At 38.2% G+C, this 16376-nt stretch overlaps 1 protein-coding gene across 2 annotated transcripts in view; it reads right to left on the bottom strand.

Moving 5' to 3' along the window:
- tmc6b (transmembrane channel-like 6b) overlaps positions 1 to 15982 on the bottom strand; it is a 22765-nt gene extending 6783 nt beyond the window's left edge. Inside the window, exons 1-12 of one of the 2 annotated variants that reach the window (XM_058400954.1) lie at positions 15826 to 15982; positions 9105 to 9252; positions 8182 to 8303; positions 7428 to 7544; positions 4838 to 4999; positions 4619 to 4727; positions 3926 to 4010; positions 2895 to 3149; positions 1903 to 2084; positions 1460 to 1604; positions 1166 to 1321; positions 580 to 749 (exon numbers count right to left, since the gene is read on the bottom strand). In XM_058400954.1, the coding sequence (XP_058256937.1) occupies positions 580 to 749; positions 1166 to 1321; positions 1460 to 1604; positions 1903 to 2084; positions 2895 to 3149; positions 3926 to 4010; positions 4619 to 4727; positions 4838 to 4999; positions 7428 to 7544; positions 8182 to 8303; positions 9105 to 9157 (1556 nt within the window). In that variant the 5' untranslated portion in view covers positions 9158 to 9252; positions 15826 to 15982. Of the gene's footprint in view, positions 1 to 579; positions 750 to 1165; positions 1322 to 1459; positions 1605 to 1902; positions 2085 to 2894; positions 3150 to 3925; positions 4011 to 4618; positions 4728 to 4837; positions 5000 to 7427; positions 7545 to 8181; positions 8304 to 9104; positions 9253 to 9417; positions 9441 to 15825 lie in introns of those variants that run through there. The other variant, XM_058400955.1, reaches the window with a different exon arrangement.
- Positions 15983 to 16376: the final 394 nt, after the last annotated feature.

Consider the following 16376-nt stretch of genomic DNA (forward strand, 5'->3'; position numbering starts at 1 on the left):
ATGTTTTGTTGTTTTTGACAATCCCAAGACTACAGCAATTTCTGAAATACTCAAACCAGATCATTTGGCAGCAAAAATAATGTTACAGTCAGAGTGACCGAGATGATATTTTTTCCCATTCCCTCATTTGATCTGAACATTAACTGAAGCCCTTGACTTCTGTCTGCATGATTTAACACACTGCACTGCTGGAATATAATTGGCTGATGGGAAAACTACATGGACAAAAAGGTGTTACCTGATAAAATGGCTTGTGAATAAAGCATGCTGGGTATTTTGTATGCAAAAAAAATCATAAACTGTTAAAACACTGGAGGTACAAACCTGTGGTTAAAAATCCAAAATATGTAATGGTAGTTATATACTAGAATGCTGCATCATTGTTTTGGGAAATGTCCATCTACAATCACACAGATGTGACCAGAGCAGAACCAGTTCAACTGATTGAGGGTCCACTAAGTTTTTAATGAAGCTTTTTATAGAAAAAAAAAAAAAAGACAAACAGAGGAACCAGCTTGACCGAGAAAACACCACCTAGTATGCGAGTGTAGTGTTTTTGCTGTAACTCAGGAGGGATACCTGAAAATGGCAACGTAGTTGCTTGTGCTGGGCGACTCGTATTCTTCCATCCAGGCCACAACATTGAAAAAGCCGGGAAGAAGCAGGTTAATGGAAGACACCACCACAGGGAGAGCCAGCATGCTAGTTTCCGTCCGCAGGTCATTAATGGTTGTGTTTGTGTAAGTCGGCTGTCGTAGAAAATTGGACAAATACAGATAAAACAGAAGAAGACCGAATTGGAGAAGCTCACAAAAGTAACCAAGTTCAAGGAACAGGAACATAAGGGTTCAGTTAAAAGCCACAACAATAAAACACATCATTGCATAACAGCAGTCTGAATGGTATTGAGTATGTACCGTTTCTTACTGGAATTCAAAATTAGAATACGCCACAATGACTACAACAAGTGGCAAACAGGGTGCAATGTCAAGGAAGTGTCACTTGCTAATGTGAAGCTAGATTATGATGTGGGCTGAGCACATTGGAAAGCAAACACTAACCAAGCAAGTTAGTGCAAGATAATGTTATAATTTCAACATTTACATACACACACACACTTGTGCCATAAACACTGAACAAACGTGCCTGTGACCATGTTTCTCACCGTGTGCACATGCTTTGAGAAGAAGTAAACACCAAGGGAACACACAACAGTGATCCCAATGCATATTATCCAGGCCAGCAACTGGATGGACAGAACCGCCAAACGGGTCAATAAAGCAGACTTCACCTTCTTGCGGTTCACCTCTGCCACCAACTCCTACACACACCATGCAGAGCAGAGTGAGACAGAGGTCTACCCCAGCAATGTTCATGTGTATGTATATGATTTATTATGCGATCAATTATTTCATCATTAATTTCTAATAAATGACAGTGTGTGAATGAGGCTGCTTACTCTGAGCTGAGTGGTGATGTTTTCAGATTGCAGTTTAACAGAGGTTTTCTTACTGACTTTAAAGTCCCAAGAACTGAAGACTTTTATGGCAAGCAGACCTTTGGAACGGTCAATCCGGAAACTCTGTCCAAAAGACTTGGACATGCTGTATAGAGATAGAGACATGTAAAGGCAGTGTAGTAGGCTGTGTATTTTTCTAACAAGGGTGACATGCAGTCAAGTCTAACAACTACTGTACTATTATCAAGGACTCAAACTGATTAGATAAAGTAAATTAAAATATAGCTATAATCTTCAAACATAAGTAAAGACAGTAAAAATTTGCTAGTTGTTACTTACTAATACGGTTACATGGTTTCTGACAAATAAAGTAACAAGCTGCATTTGGGTCAATTGTGTATAACTGGATCCTTTCCCTTTAGTCTGTTTATGCTGAATCTGACCTGTACACGAGGATGATGCAGGTGATGAAGAATGCCATTCCGATGGTGAAGAAATAGGCAAGAGGCATGTTATAGGAGATATGTGTACGACAGGAACACTGTTGTTCAGTATTGTTGCAGTTCTTCGTAAAAGTGTAGTTACTATAGTAGCCATAGTACATCAAGGAGTCCTTAAAATAACCCTGAGTGAGTGTGGATGTGTGCATGAGAAATAAAGAGAGAAAAAGAACAGAACATGAATTAGCAAAAAGTGGTAACGCTGCAGGATCATTTCTTAGTCCATTAACACTTATGTTTTGTTTACTACTTAAAACCCCAAGAATATTGATTTTATAGTAAGATTATGATCAAGAACATTGGGTTTTTTGGTGATTTTACAAAGCATAACTCCAGTTGTGCCCAAATATGTTGAGTTTGAATACCAAAAATCACTTTCGGCACATCGATATGGAATGTTAGAGATAACAAAACACCATATCTTACATCTTAACCAAAAACTCGACTAGACGTTTGTTGCATTTAGCAGATTCCATTCGAAGAGAAAAAAAATGTCCCTCAAAGCATTTAATTCTAAGCAAAAATACATGCTGAATATAGTTAAGTATAGCAAAACTTTCGTCTTATTTTGACGATACAGGCTAACATCTTTGAGTAACATGAAGATAATGCAATTAGAATAATAAAAAAAGGACCTTGTTTACACCAGGACTGACACATGAACTGTAAAAAACCCTGTATAGTAATATAAAACTATAAGATGTGGGACAAATTAGAGGAAAACCAAGTGTGTTTGGGATAAAAACAAGCCGCTTCAATGACACTGATTCTACCTTGTGTCTCAATCATCTGAAAGAAATTCCCTGAGCTGGTGTTTTGACAATGTAGGTAGGGAGCACTCTCTAAAATATCTCTTAAAAATCTCCCAGAGCTCTTCATTTGAGTAGAGATCTGGTGAAGCGCACAATTTACATTTCGTTTATACTGAGTCTTACCGTCCCAGTGAGCACCTCGAGGCCGTATTGTACAGATGGGGCTGTGATTGCTGGACGACACACGGCTTGGGGGACCACCAGGAAGAGGCCAGTCACCAGGAAGAGGAAAATGTTAAAGAAGAACAACTTCCTGAGGAAGACGAAGTAGGAGAGGACGCCTGTCCCGAAGCGGCCACTCACCGTCTTCAGAGCCGTCTGCCATAATTGCAGTGAGGAGAGGAAGGACAGCCAGCTGTACCAGCTCTGTCTCAGAGCCTGATAGACAAAGAAAGACAGAAGTGAAAAATCAAGTCTTGAAACCTCAGCATGATAGCTAATAGCAACACGTTTATAACGGAAATGATGACTAGGTGAAAAGAAAAAAAAAATGCAGTACAACAAAACAAAAAGTTATTATCCTGAAATGCTCACAACTGTCAGTCATATTAAAACAAAAAAGACTGACAGAATTCTATTTTAAAGGATGTCAATTTAGCAGTAATGCTTTAAAGTTTAATATGGAGTTGCAACATACACCAGGCCCGAGTCACATGTTAAGTAGTTGTCCACATGTTCATGTTCACATTATGTAGGCAGCTCATGCAGCATCTATTTCTGTGCTTTCTTGTGGTCGTAAATATCACATGTTGATTTCCATCTTAACCATCAGATTATTACAATCATGAGTTTGCTCTATAAAATGATCAAATCCAAAGATCATCAGCGGAGTATCACTGAGCTTGTCATCAGTGCTATTAGAATTTAGCCGAGACAAGAATGCTCCTGTAGTTTTTTAAACATTAGATGAAATATATGTACTGTATGTACGGTGGAGATTTTGGGCACAATATAGCATAAATATCTTGATGATATCTTTCTATTCCAGTGGATATCTATGGAAATCTGGGGTATCCATTCCAACACAGCGCTATAGAGGGCCAATAGCTTGAGTGTATGAATGAATGAGTGAGTGAGTGAGTAAATTTGTGTACTGCAGAACACCACATGGAAATGCCTTCTTGCTCACTACGAGATCGGGGAAAGGGACTTACAATGAAAATACGATCTTTGAGGTGGTTGCAGCAAGGGGCTTTGTCGAAGTAGACAGAGTGGCTGGTTTTATTCATAGTCAAACTTCTGCATGAGAAAAAGAGAAAAAGATGGCGTGATGATGTTGCACATAGCACAGGGCAGGATATCCATATACCCACAATCCACTTATTTTAAAGCTGTGGGTTAAAAGTCAACTATGCAATGGGTGAAGTCTTTTGCATAAACATTAACAAATGTTCATGTAAATAATGCTTGTGTAATTGTTCGTAAATAATAACCTCTACATCGTATTTATTATACTGGGACTAGGGAAGAGTGTGTAATGTTAAGGATAAACATGTATTGGTAAGTTTGATCAACTTTCTCTGATTCTCTGATTCTTTACTCTTTGAATTTGTATTACATATTCTCATATTTCATTATTAAGCACATTTTTCTATGCTTACTAAGATACAGTTTTATCTGTGAACATGCTAGACAGCATCTTCAGGCCAGATAGTGTTGACCGCAAAAAAAACGCCTTTCTGAGTACAGCATGACACAGCCATTCTGTTAGAAGAATATTAACCACAAAAAAAAAATTTAAAAAAATAAAAATGCAGTCAAGCTCAGTACTGATTCAGTATTATCTGTAAGAAACACAGGAGGGACAGCAACAGAGAGGATGTGTTAGCATGTGTTGAAGCATTTACCTGAGTTCACTCTTCTCTGCCAAGCTTAACGGAATAGCTTTCAGCATGCGCACACGATCACCCACAGACAGGTTCTGCAAGTTATTCACCAGCCGCTCCCTCTTAGTCTCTACACAAATACACACACAACAAATTACTCACATGACTTGAGAACCCCAGCTGAACATTCATATCATGCTTTACTCATTCTAGTCACACAGAGAAACAGGGTCTCCTCACCCTCCCTATCGGAGACCTCAGCATTGCTTTCGACGCGGTAGCCGCAGATGCTGGGCCGGGCAGAGCGGGAGAAAGAGCGAATGGAGGGTCGGCTCTGTCTGTGTCTGCACAATTGCATGGTGCGGGTATAATATTGGGAGAGGATTGCCCCTCGACTGCGTCCTGGGGAAGAGAAAGACAAGGAGATGATAAAATGGGATTAGAATGCAATTCAATTTTTTAACCGTGTACAGATACCATACCAGATAACTGCACTGATTGTTATAGTAACAATGCAATTTGTACTGAGTACATACTGTAAGTGTAGCAGGTGAGCAGGGTGTAAAGCAAGTCCACACTTTTTGTTTTGGGGTGATTTAGAGAGATAATGAATAATATACGCTTTTTGTGTTAACTCTGTCTTTGGGTTTGCGAGTGGTGCAGGAACGAATGTTGAGACAGCCAAAGAGCTGCAACTTTGTTTGAATCAAGTTTTATGTTACAGCTTGTTAACTGTGCCAAGGTTCATAGGCGTGTTAAAAAAAACAAAAAAAAAAAACTCATGTGTGCTCTTATGCTGGGCCTGATGTGCACTCTGAACAGTGTACTGCTAACATTGTTGCACTGAGGAGGTTAAAGGTTAGATACACTTAACATTTACAACACCTTTATAGAATCATTTATACATGTAGTTTCAGTGCATATGCATACATTCTTGCAAGAGCTTCAAGTGCTAATGCTCACATGAAACATCGAAATGGGAGAAACATGTGATCTCAGTGACCAGGAGTTCAGTTTAACCATGGAGTTGCTATTGAGAATTTAGGCTATACTTTGAGACTGGTTTTAGCTTGCCGGATGTCTATAGTAACTCAAATAATCACTTTTTACAATCGTGGTAAGCAGAAAATCAAGTCAGCATGTACAAAACAGAGAACACTGCAGTGGATGTATTACAGGAACATAAGATCACCTCAGGTTCCACTCCTGTCAACCAAGAACAAGAATCTGAGGCTATTATGGGCAAAGACTCATCCAAACTGTACAGCTGAAAATAGGAAAAGAAAAAAAATAAAATAAACTCACCCGAGTAAGCCAAACAAATCTGGCCATATTCCTCTGACCTCTCTTATCAACAAGGCATTTCCACTCACAGAACTATTGTTCAGAAAACAGGAAATCAACAGTTCTTGAAATACTCAGACCAGCTTATCTGCCACCAATGACTCCAGTAAGCCACATGATTGGCTCAGTGGTGCACCGTCAGGGCCAGCAAGGCCTTCTCCTCTGGCCTAAACAACAGTGATCTGAATCACTGACTTGCATTTTAATATATTTAATATATTTTTCCATGAATGTGTATTAAATTATTCCCAGTAGTCTATTCTCTACATTTCATAGCTGTTGTGCTGCTTCCAGTAGTGGATATTTATGATAAGAGTATTTATCCAATCATATTTCAGCCAGTGGCTGACATCATGTGTTGCCAGGGTGAAAGAAATATGCCTTAAGGCCTTCAGAATCAATGGTGCAGGCGCCTGTAGCTTAAAATAAGTGGCAATGAAATTGTTCCATTAACCAATCAGATTTCGAGTTGGCGTCACTGGGGCCATCCAGCAGGCATACGATTACGTCAGCAATTTCCTGTCCTTTGATTGGATAATTGGAGTAGTCAGAGGCAGTGAACCACACAAACTAAATAAAATATATATATTTTAACTCACAATGGCTGACAGAGGAGAAGAAATGGATTTGGTCGCAGACATCCTTACAAATGCATTTTCAAGGTGGACTGTATAAATAATAGTAAAATGGACTATTCCTTGTGAGGTGTGAAACACTGTAGCCTAATTTCCTTTTTACTTTGCAATTTAACGGTTGATTAGTATCTATTTCCGTGGCATCATAATGATGGTATAGAGGTGGATTAATTCAGGAAGGACACCAGTGAAGGCCTAGGTGTGAAATGCACAGCCTGCCACTGTATTGGCTGATTGGATAACTGCGTAAATGAGGGATTAGGGTTCTGCTTAAAGTTAACAGTCTTTTAATTTTACTGTAAATTAATAGACACAAGCGTGGGGTTAGTACATATATTATAAACAAAAATATCAGTGAAGGCTGGAAACTAACAGACACAATAAAAACATCAAGGGAACAAAGTCAAAAAATACTCAAAATTCAGCTACAATGTCAAGCTAAGCCTAGCTCTTATAGTGTAATCGGAGAACATATTACAGATTATAGAACCAGCCAAGCACAGCCAACACATAGCTTCATATAAGCCGTTATAATGTTACAATGATGTTGAATAAGACGCTGTGTTCACTAGACCATGAACATTACTGCCTTTATGAATGTATTGGTTACAGGTCTGATTACAGGTAGATCAGATCAGTGCAGGGAGCAGAAAAAAATACTGCCTATTAAATAAGGCACTGATTACAAAATTATGATGTTTAAAAGAATAGATCCCCTTACCCCCAAAAACATAGGTGCTCGGCTAAGAAATTTTTCAATATAAGGTTTGCTGGATTGTTTTTGCATTGTATTAAATCTTTGGCAACACACACATGCACACACACACACACACTACTTAGGTAACACTAACCAATGGTGCGGCTGGGCATTGAGGACAGAACTTTGAGAGTGGCTGAAGACCAGCCTTCATCCACCAAGGGTTCAGTCGTCGTGCCATAGTCATCAACAGCAAAGGTTGGAAAATCATCTGAAAACACATGCAGAGAAATATGTCCATTACATCACACACACACACACACAAAATGAGGACATAAAGCACATGGACACAGTTTTATCTGTGAATATACTATTATATCATTTAAAGTGATCGCTGATATAAAATCTGTGACTTGAACACAGCACAAAAAAGTAAAGATGAAAATTTTTTTTATAATCCAACAATAATATAAGCACTACATGTATGAGCCTTACTATAAAGTAGTACGTTATACTGGTAATAAATATTGTTATTATCACAGACAGCTTCATTCATTGCATAATTAACACCTGCCCTATCACATGAATCTGGGCTAACCTCTATTGTGGCTAATATGACCAATATGCATTTATGCAAGTCACCCATGAAAATACCACAATTATTCACAATCAGCTGCTTGTATGAAACAAAAGATAACAATTTCAAATTGATGCATCTCATTTATAGTGATTAATTACTAAAGATTATGCATTAAAAGGTAAAGGTTCTGATTTTGTAGCTAGCCCTTCAAGAACCCTAGTTAAATCATGTTGTGGCAGTATTTGTCATGAACCTCTCAGTGTGTACTGTATGTGTGTGTGTGTGTGTGTGTATATATATATATATATATGTGTGTACACAAATATACCTGAGGTCTCCTCCTTAAGAGGGTACATCTCTATTTCCTCTGCATTACTATTAAGATCTTGACTCTGTTCCTCAATAAGCTGACTGAAGGAGTCATGAACCACATCCTCATCTGCAGGGCTTCTAAAACAAACCACACAAACGTACACATAATGGCCGGACAACATTGACAAAATATTAAACTATGAGATGTTTTCATGTTTGAGAAACACTGTGTGACACAATAGATTCATTAAAGGGAAAACTGAATAATGGTTTCAGCTGTAGTGTACACAATTACGCAGGAGGTTTGGGTCTTTTGTGTGGAAGGGTGGAAAATCAAAAGACAAATGGCAGTACAGGATGATGTCATAAATATGTGAATCCAACATAGAAGACTGTAGAATGAGAGGACAAAAGAAAAGCTTGAGTGATTGAATGATCAGTTCATCCAAGTACAACATATTCGGTGGTTAAGGGCTCAGACTAAGTAAGCATTGTTGATAAAATGTTAAAACCCATTTAAATTTTTTCTTCTTTTTAGTAAATGAGGCACTTTAGTGACGAGAGGGATGACCTGAGATGGGAGCGTGAAAATAATGTCTTTTTGCAAAGACAGTGGAAGGGTGGTACCAGATAAACACCGGCAACACTTCTCGGTATCAGAAGACAAAAACAAAAGGGGTTGACTCGCACATGACGTGAGAAATCACATGTTCAGTCATTCAGCTGTGACAAACAAACAGCCAAAACAAAGGCTCTTGTCTCCTGTAGAACGCTGCCCGTCTCAACCAAAATACAGGAAAGCTTTCTGTCAAGCTCAGGAGGAGGAAGCAGATAACACACTACAGACATGCTTTAATGGCCTAATACACAGATGACACAGGAAGACGAAAAAAAAGGTGTTAAAGGGTGCAAAGGAAGCAGTAAGTAAACCATACTTACTCTAGTTCCTCCTCCAGTAAGTCTAAGTCGAAGCTCACACTATGTGCCGCCATCTCCACTGTAGTCCGAGGGTCCTGCCTCAAACAGTCACTCAAAGTCCATCAACACCTTACACTTGTTCCTACCTCTGGTCATTCTGCAGTGTCAGCTATGAAATTGAATAAAAACAGACAGAGACAGAGACAGACAGAGAGAGAGAGAGAGAGAGAGAGAGAGAGAAGACCTGACTTATTAGTCTCATTAAAGAGTCAGCTTCTTCTTCATGTTTCAACATGCCTATGCCTGTTTTCGGGGAGGAAATACCTACACTCACTTATTCAAAAGGGAACAAGAATGAACACGACGTATCAGCACTAAAGTCAGCACACAACCACTAAGTATTATTCTAAGGCTAATTTGTAACATAAAAAACAAAAAACAAAAACAAAACTTAAAATATTTCCACGCATCTCTAAATCCTTTATGATACGAGTCTTTGCCATGTGTTTTTTCCACCTTCCGGTTTTCCAGTAAAGCTGATCTGGGTGTGTAGATGACATTCAGTAAACCCTGATTAAGCAACAATCCACGGTGACGACTCATTCAGATGGAACTAAGTCTAGTAGATAAGTGTTCCGATTACAATCAGAGGCATCTGAATAACATTCAGACAATTTAAAAATACAGTACATGGCATCACAAAACATTTCCTCTAGCTAAACAAATATTTCAGCTTGCGGATTTCAGCAACAAATTGGTAGAAAATACCAGAATATTTTAAAATATTCCGTAAAACCGTAAAACACGGTCTTAAAATAAACTTTATTTTGATTTCTCCTTTTAGTAAATGGCTATTAAAATATGTGGGATAAAAACAACAGCTAGCTAGCTATATTCAGTCCAAAACTTCTGTCAGTACTTCTGTGTGTAAATTAGCCCTCATTCAGGGTCTACACATCTGCTTACGCTGATTTTCTAAGCTTCTCATTCATCCTTTAAACAACCCCTGACACACCCAAACAAATCAGGGATAGAAAATCCGGAGTGAAGCAAATAAAGTTTATTTTCTTTGCTGTCAGTTGTGATAAAATATAACAAAGCAAGAGCAAAATGAAAATGACTAATATAACAATTGTTAGAATTTCAGGTTCACCCAGAGAAGAAGACAGAGTCAATGGCAAATAGCAAAATAAATCTAAATAAAATATATTGCTGCATGTTGTTGTTGTTCTTTCGGTTGCTCCCAGTTCGGGGTTATCACAGCGGATCTGGTCCAAATATTTGATTCTGGCACAGATTTTACACCGGATAGTCCCCCTGACGCAACCTTCCCATTTTATCCAGGCTTGGAACCGGCACTGAGAGTGGCTCAATGGCTGGGTTGGTTCCCTGCCCGGGAATTGAACCTGGGCCACGGCGATGAGAGTGCAAGATTCTGCCAATATGTTGCTGCATGAATAATTCTAATTGTAATGATCACATTAAACACTGCAAATTTGTTTACATTAGAAATCCCTCATTAATCACCAACTTATAATAGCACATGATCCAGCACACCCTATTATTTTACTTGTATTTTATTATTGTTATTAATTAACAATTACTTAGTGCACACAATTTAATGAAATGATTAGATACTAAACTGAAGATGAGATATTTCATCACTGTTTTGTTTTGCCAAATTGATAATATAATGCCAATGTTTTAGTTAAAGATGACGCCCTGATGGTTTGAAGGATGAACTCTTGTATGCATTAACAGTGTTCATAATTTTGCAATACAAATTCTACATGACAAAACAAAAGTCAAAAGACAAGAATGTCAGACTATCAGTATGTTCAATTTCATTATTAAATCCTCACCATGGGCATGTATGGCCCTTTCCTTAACGCCACAGTACAGCACACTAAATAAAGACGGGTGGGTTTTATTTTTTTAACCCTAAACTATAAACACATGCTGAATTTTATAACATGCACAGGAATCGAAAGAATGCACAGAACTAGTGCAAGGGCCAGCTGGAGAGCAGGGTAAAATGCTGAAGACGTTTTTTTTCCTTTCGTAACGGTCAATCTGAAGGCTTGTAAATAAGCCTAAAGACCTTTAGATGAAAATGATTACTTGGTAATTAATTAGCCAATGCAAAGTAGTTACTGGCTCATGTTTATGTGTGTGTGGGAGTGTGGAAAGAGGCTCTTCTCACAATTCATCTGGGTGTAGGCGGTCTGGCACAAAGACACTGATGACATCAGCAGAGGGCTGTGGTAAGAAATCAGTGGAAAGATGAATGAGGCAAATTCTGTTTCAATGCTTATACAGAAATCCCCTAAACTCAGTGAATCCTATATGATACTGCTGCGTCTGATCAGTTTTCAGTGCTGGAAACGGCAGCTATTCTTGTTTTTTGTTCTGTGTGTAGAAATATTTTAGTGTGGTTGTGCAAGAGAAAGAGAGAAAAAAAAAGCTAAGCCAGTGAGTGAAACAAAGATTTATCAGGGTGCCTCATTGAGGAAAAAGCTGACTTCAGCATTTTGAACAGTCTGGTCATTCTTCCCCCATGTTCACACAAATAACGCACATTTTTTTCTTTGTCTGATTGCATTCAGGCAATCACTCTGTCCCAGTATCTCCTCACTGCTATTACTGTAAGAAACTACAGCTCAGTTTGGAGCCAGGAACAATGAAAGAATGAAAGAAATGGATTTCTGACCTAAATATGTTCTTATCCAACCCACAGAGTCAGACAGACTGCTGGTGTGCATTAAAAGAAAAATCTGAGACTTATTTGGACTAACAATGGAAATAGGGGCCTCTGCGACTGAAGGTATTTTTTGCTGCTGTTGCTGGTGGGTGGTGAGGAAGACCAGGGTCAATTTAAATTTAGACCAAAAGGTCATTTTAAAGAATCAGAGTCAACTTTACTGGCCAATCACATTCACATACTGTATACAAAGTCTTTGTTTTGTACAAACATCTGTTAAACAAAAAAACTCACATATATAAGTATCGAGTAGTGACACGGATGCAAAAAGAAGACGAAGAAGAGGGGGAAAAAATGTCTAGAGCTAGAGCTATTATGTGTTACTGCAAGTGGCAAAAACTGCTGGAGGGGTGTGATGAACGGATATGATCGTTGTTAATAAGGTGTGAGGTCAGTAATGATCTATTCTGCACACAGATAACGGATGACAGTCAGTTACCCTTTATCATGCAATCGGTTGCAACCAGAATAATAAATGCTGTTGCACTGGAGCTTTGTCTTTGCTGCTTATTTCGAGTTTAAATTTCCTACCAGGATTCCCACATAGCTTTGTATGCACCTTTTATGCACACTACATAAGTATACGTATTGTATACCATACCTAGTGTTCTATATTGTGCTCTTATTTTTGCACACTGTATTGTATAACATAATATATAGAATGTATACTGATCAGTGCTACTTTGTGTATTTTGTGTATCAGTCCTGTAGTGTTATGTATTGTCTTTCTGCCTTGCACTGTTTGCACTAGATTGCACAGGACGCACTTTGTGGCTAGCACAACTTACTTTCAGTCCTTAGCCCTGTGTTGCTTTTTGTAGCACTAGGGTCCCGGAGAAACATTGTTTTATTTCACTGTGTACTGCATCAACTATATATGGTTGAAATGACAATAAAAGCTTCTTGACTTGACTTGACTATATGTGTGGACGTGTAAAACACCATTCAAGATTCAGCCACAGAAAATGCATGATGCTTTTGTGATACTATGTAGTGAACATTTTCTGTAATTTCATTAAGCAGGAGCTTTCTGCCATTAAATCACTATTAACAACAGCTCACCCTGTGGAGGAGACATATAACAGGGCCTTATCTGATTGTTAAATATACCTGCTTTCATTTCAATGTATGTTTATTTCATTACTCATGCCTATCACTCACCGTCTAATAACTACAGGAGTCATACTATTTGGAAAAAAGCCTTATTTGATGCCTAATGGCTACATAAACCTGACCAGTCTTACCTGTGGCAGTTTATATTTGTTTCCCAAGGACACACCTTGCTGAGTGGTTTTGATGATACTGATAAGGTTCAAGTGGTTAAGGCTCTGGGTTGTTGATCGGAGGATCCAGGATCAAGCCCCATCGCCACCAAGCTCTACTGTTGGGCAATGCCCTTAATCTGCTCTGCTGCATCATAGCTGCCCCTAAGCTCTGACCCCAACTTCCTTAGCTGGAATATATGAAGAAAAGAATTCCACTGTGCTGTAATGTATGTGTGGCCCTCTGTTAATAAAGGCCCTCTGTTCTTCAAGACACTGAGAACGCAGAGTCCCCAACAACCTGAGTCCGAGCCCTAATAATAAATATTTAACAGTATTTGTTCTTTATTTACATATCCCTATGTTGTATGGGCACCTTGACTGGACATGTGTTCATTCCTGAAGACTCTCCAGTTCTGCGTTCATGCCAGATCATGCCAGATCAGTGTGACAAGTCAAAATTAAGACACAAATCCAGTCATCTAGATTTACTGCCACAAGACACCCTTGGAGAAACATCCCATGAAGAGAAATATTTAAACATTCATAATTGAGTCATTTTCAAAGCAGATCATCATTTTGATGAGTAAATGTTTAACAGACACACAGCTGTTTCTATAATGAGAATGGAGTGAACCTGGTCTAGCTACTGCTACAGTATGTAAGCTGTATACAGAAGGATAAATGAGGGTGATTTGTAGTTTTCCCAAAAACAGAGCTCAGAAAAGAGAATTAAACGATATTCGCTAAACGCTTTTCACAGGTGGTGGTTAGAGAGATACAAAAGAAAATATGGAAGTAATTAGTTATACTCCCTCACACACACACACACACACACAAATTCTCTCTCAGCAGTTCCCAGTAATGCATGACCTAAAGCCTGTGGACGTCAGGTTTCCCTCAACACTTTTCAGAAACCTCTTGCTATAGCACATTCCCAAAATCACAGTAACACAACACTATTTAGATTCCTACATCTCACAAGACTCAGATTTAACCTCTCTACAAATGATATGTGAAATGACCTGGGTCATATTTCACCACAAATCAGGATCAATTAAATGATACTGCAAAGCAAGGTTTAATAATATCATTAAACAGTAGGTTAAGCTGTAATTTGTTCAATCGAAAGCTTTGTTTTTGTCAATAATACAGATTCATTTTACACCACTTTTATGCCTCTCTAGTGGTTATAATACCCAAACTAGGGGTCATTACACCACATGGGATTGCTTGATTATACAACAGGGGTCATGGGAAAAACTCTTTTGTTTCATTCATTTATTTTACAAATTAATATTGGAAATATTAAAGAAAGATTTTGAGTGCTAATATTTTGAAATGTTACATTCAGACATAACGTGTTTAAAGTCTGTGTGTATTTTTTGTTTGTTTGTTTAGTTTAATGTACTATTTTCCCATCATGCCGACAGGATGCTCTAGCAAAGTTCAGCAAAATTAATGGCAGAATTTCACTTTGTCTACATTTACTAAACAAACTAGTGTTTTGTCTCAGATTGAATACTTATATACTACTGTAGATCATTATGGAGTACTAATACTAACTAGTTTTCCCAACACGGTCAGTGTTTCCGAACACGGTCAGTGTTTACTACCTGCACATACTTTTCTATGCACACTGACATAGCCTTATTTATCGATGAACATATTTATCTGCACTTTTTCATTTGCACAATTTCTACTATTTGCACTTCTGGTAGATACTAAACAGCATTTCGTTGCTATCTACCTGTACTCTGCAATGACAGTAAAGTTCTATCTATCTATCTATCTATCTATCTATCTATCTATCTATCTATCTACCTATCATGTTCTTGATGACAACAGAAAAGTTTATGACAAATAAATCTTGTCACAGTGTTTAAAAAATTAGGTTTGCATTGGAAATCTGAATTTTGGCTCTGAAATGCTCTATACATACATAAAATATGTACATAAGATTACATAAGAATACAAATATTATAAATAAACTATAATATAAATCTGCAATCTGCAGCTGGACAAAGATAGGGATGTACATTTTTATTTCTTCCCATTATTATTATCATCACCATCATCAACCTAACTGAGACACCACTCGTTGTTTATGGATATGTGACCCTTTTGGCGTTCCATAACCTTACCTGACTTAAACGGTGTAGATCTGTTAAAATGGAAAATAGGTCTAAAACACTACCGACAATCCTGCTATTTTAATGGCACAAGCTTTAGCAAAGACATAACTGCGGTACAATAAATCAGAGCACTTGATCACGTTTCTGAAACTTGTCAGATCATTAAATAATCACAGATTCGCGTGCGCGTGCGTGCGTGCGAGCGCGAGCAGTGCTTCAAGTAACCGGAGGAAACCATAGAAACTTGAAACAGGCTCTTTTTCTTTCTTTCTTTTTTTTAACTGATTTTGTCCAGAGAGACACTCACACACAACAGAAGACAGGGGGTTGGGGAAAGCAAATTCTTTCACCCCTGTACACACCATAAAAGAAAGTAGTTGTAGTTTTTTAGATCTTTACATTTATTAAAAGCACAGCTGTTACTCACTTCCTCATAACCTGCACTGCATGTCATAACAAAGTAAACACACTTCAGTGAACACACTCTCTATATCTATGTATATATAATTGCCGGCAATTAAAATAACATTTTCTAAAATAAAACCAATCAAAACACTTTAGTTGCCATTCCAGAGATTACTCACCCGAGTTGACCGGCCACTGCGGATACAGAGCCGAGCTTCATAATTCAAGTGTGTATCTCAATGTCCTTGTATTTCTCTGTGCTTGTGGAGCATACAACTTCCGTTTCCCGGGGGTAGGTGGGGGATGGCAAGTGTTTGCTAAACCCGCAGAGCGATAAGAAAGTGACAAATTCTAGCTCTTTCCTTCGCATGACCTTTAAAGCCAACAACTAAGAAGTACATTTAGGCAGCACCATGATTACACTAATTGTACCAAGGCAATACAATTGAACTCTCCCCAAGTTTCACAAAAGTGGTACAGTCCCATTTATAGCGGTACTTTGCCAGTTGACTCTAACTCATTAATAATAACAGTGTATGATGTATTTTTAATAAAGTGTACAATGGTTTAAAACTGGGCACCGTATAAAATAATCAATGTATAGTTCATTAATAGATTTTCCAAGTGTAAAATGTCTATTTTCCACTGCTCAGAATCGGTGAATAAAAGGGGTACACCTCATCCGAGGGACAAGATAAAGTACAGTGTGATGGCCATTATTTCTGAAAGT

This window comes from Hemibagrus wyckioides, linkage group LG10 (genome assembly GCF_019097595.1).
Source record: "Hemibagrus wyckioides isolate EC202008001 linkage group LG10, SWU_Hwy_1.0, whole genome shotgun sequence".
NCBI classification, from domain to species: domain Eukaryota; kingdom Metazoa; phylum Chordata; class Actinopteri; order Siluriformes; family Bagridae; genus Hemibagrus; species Hemibagrus wyckioides.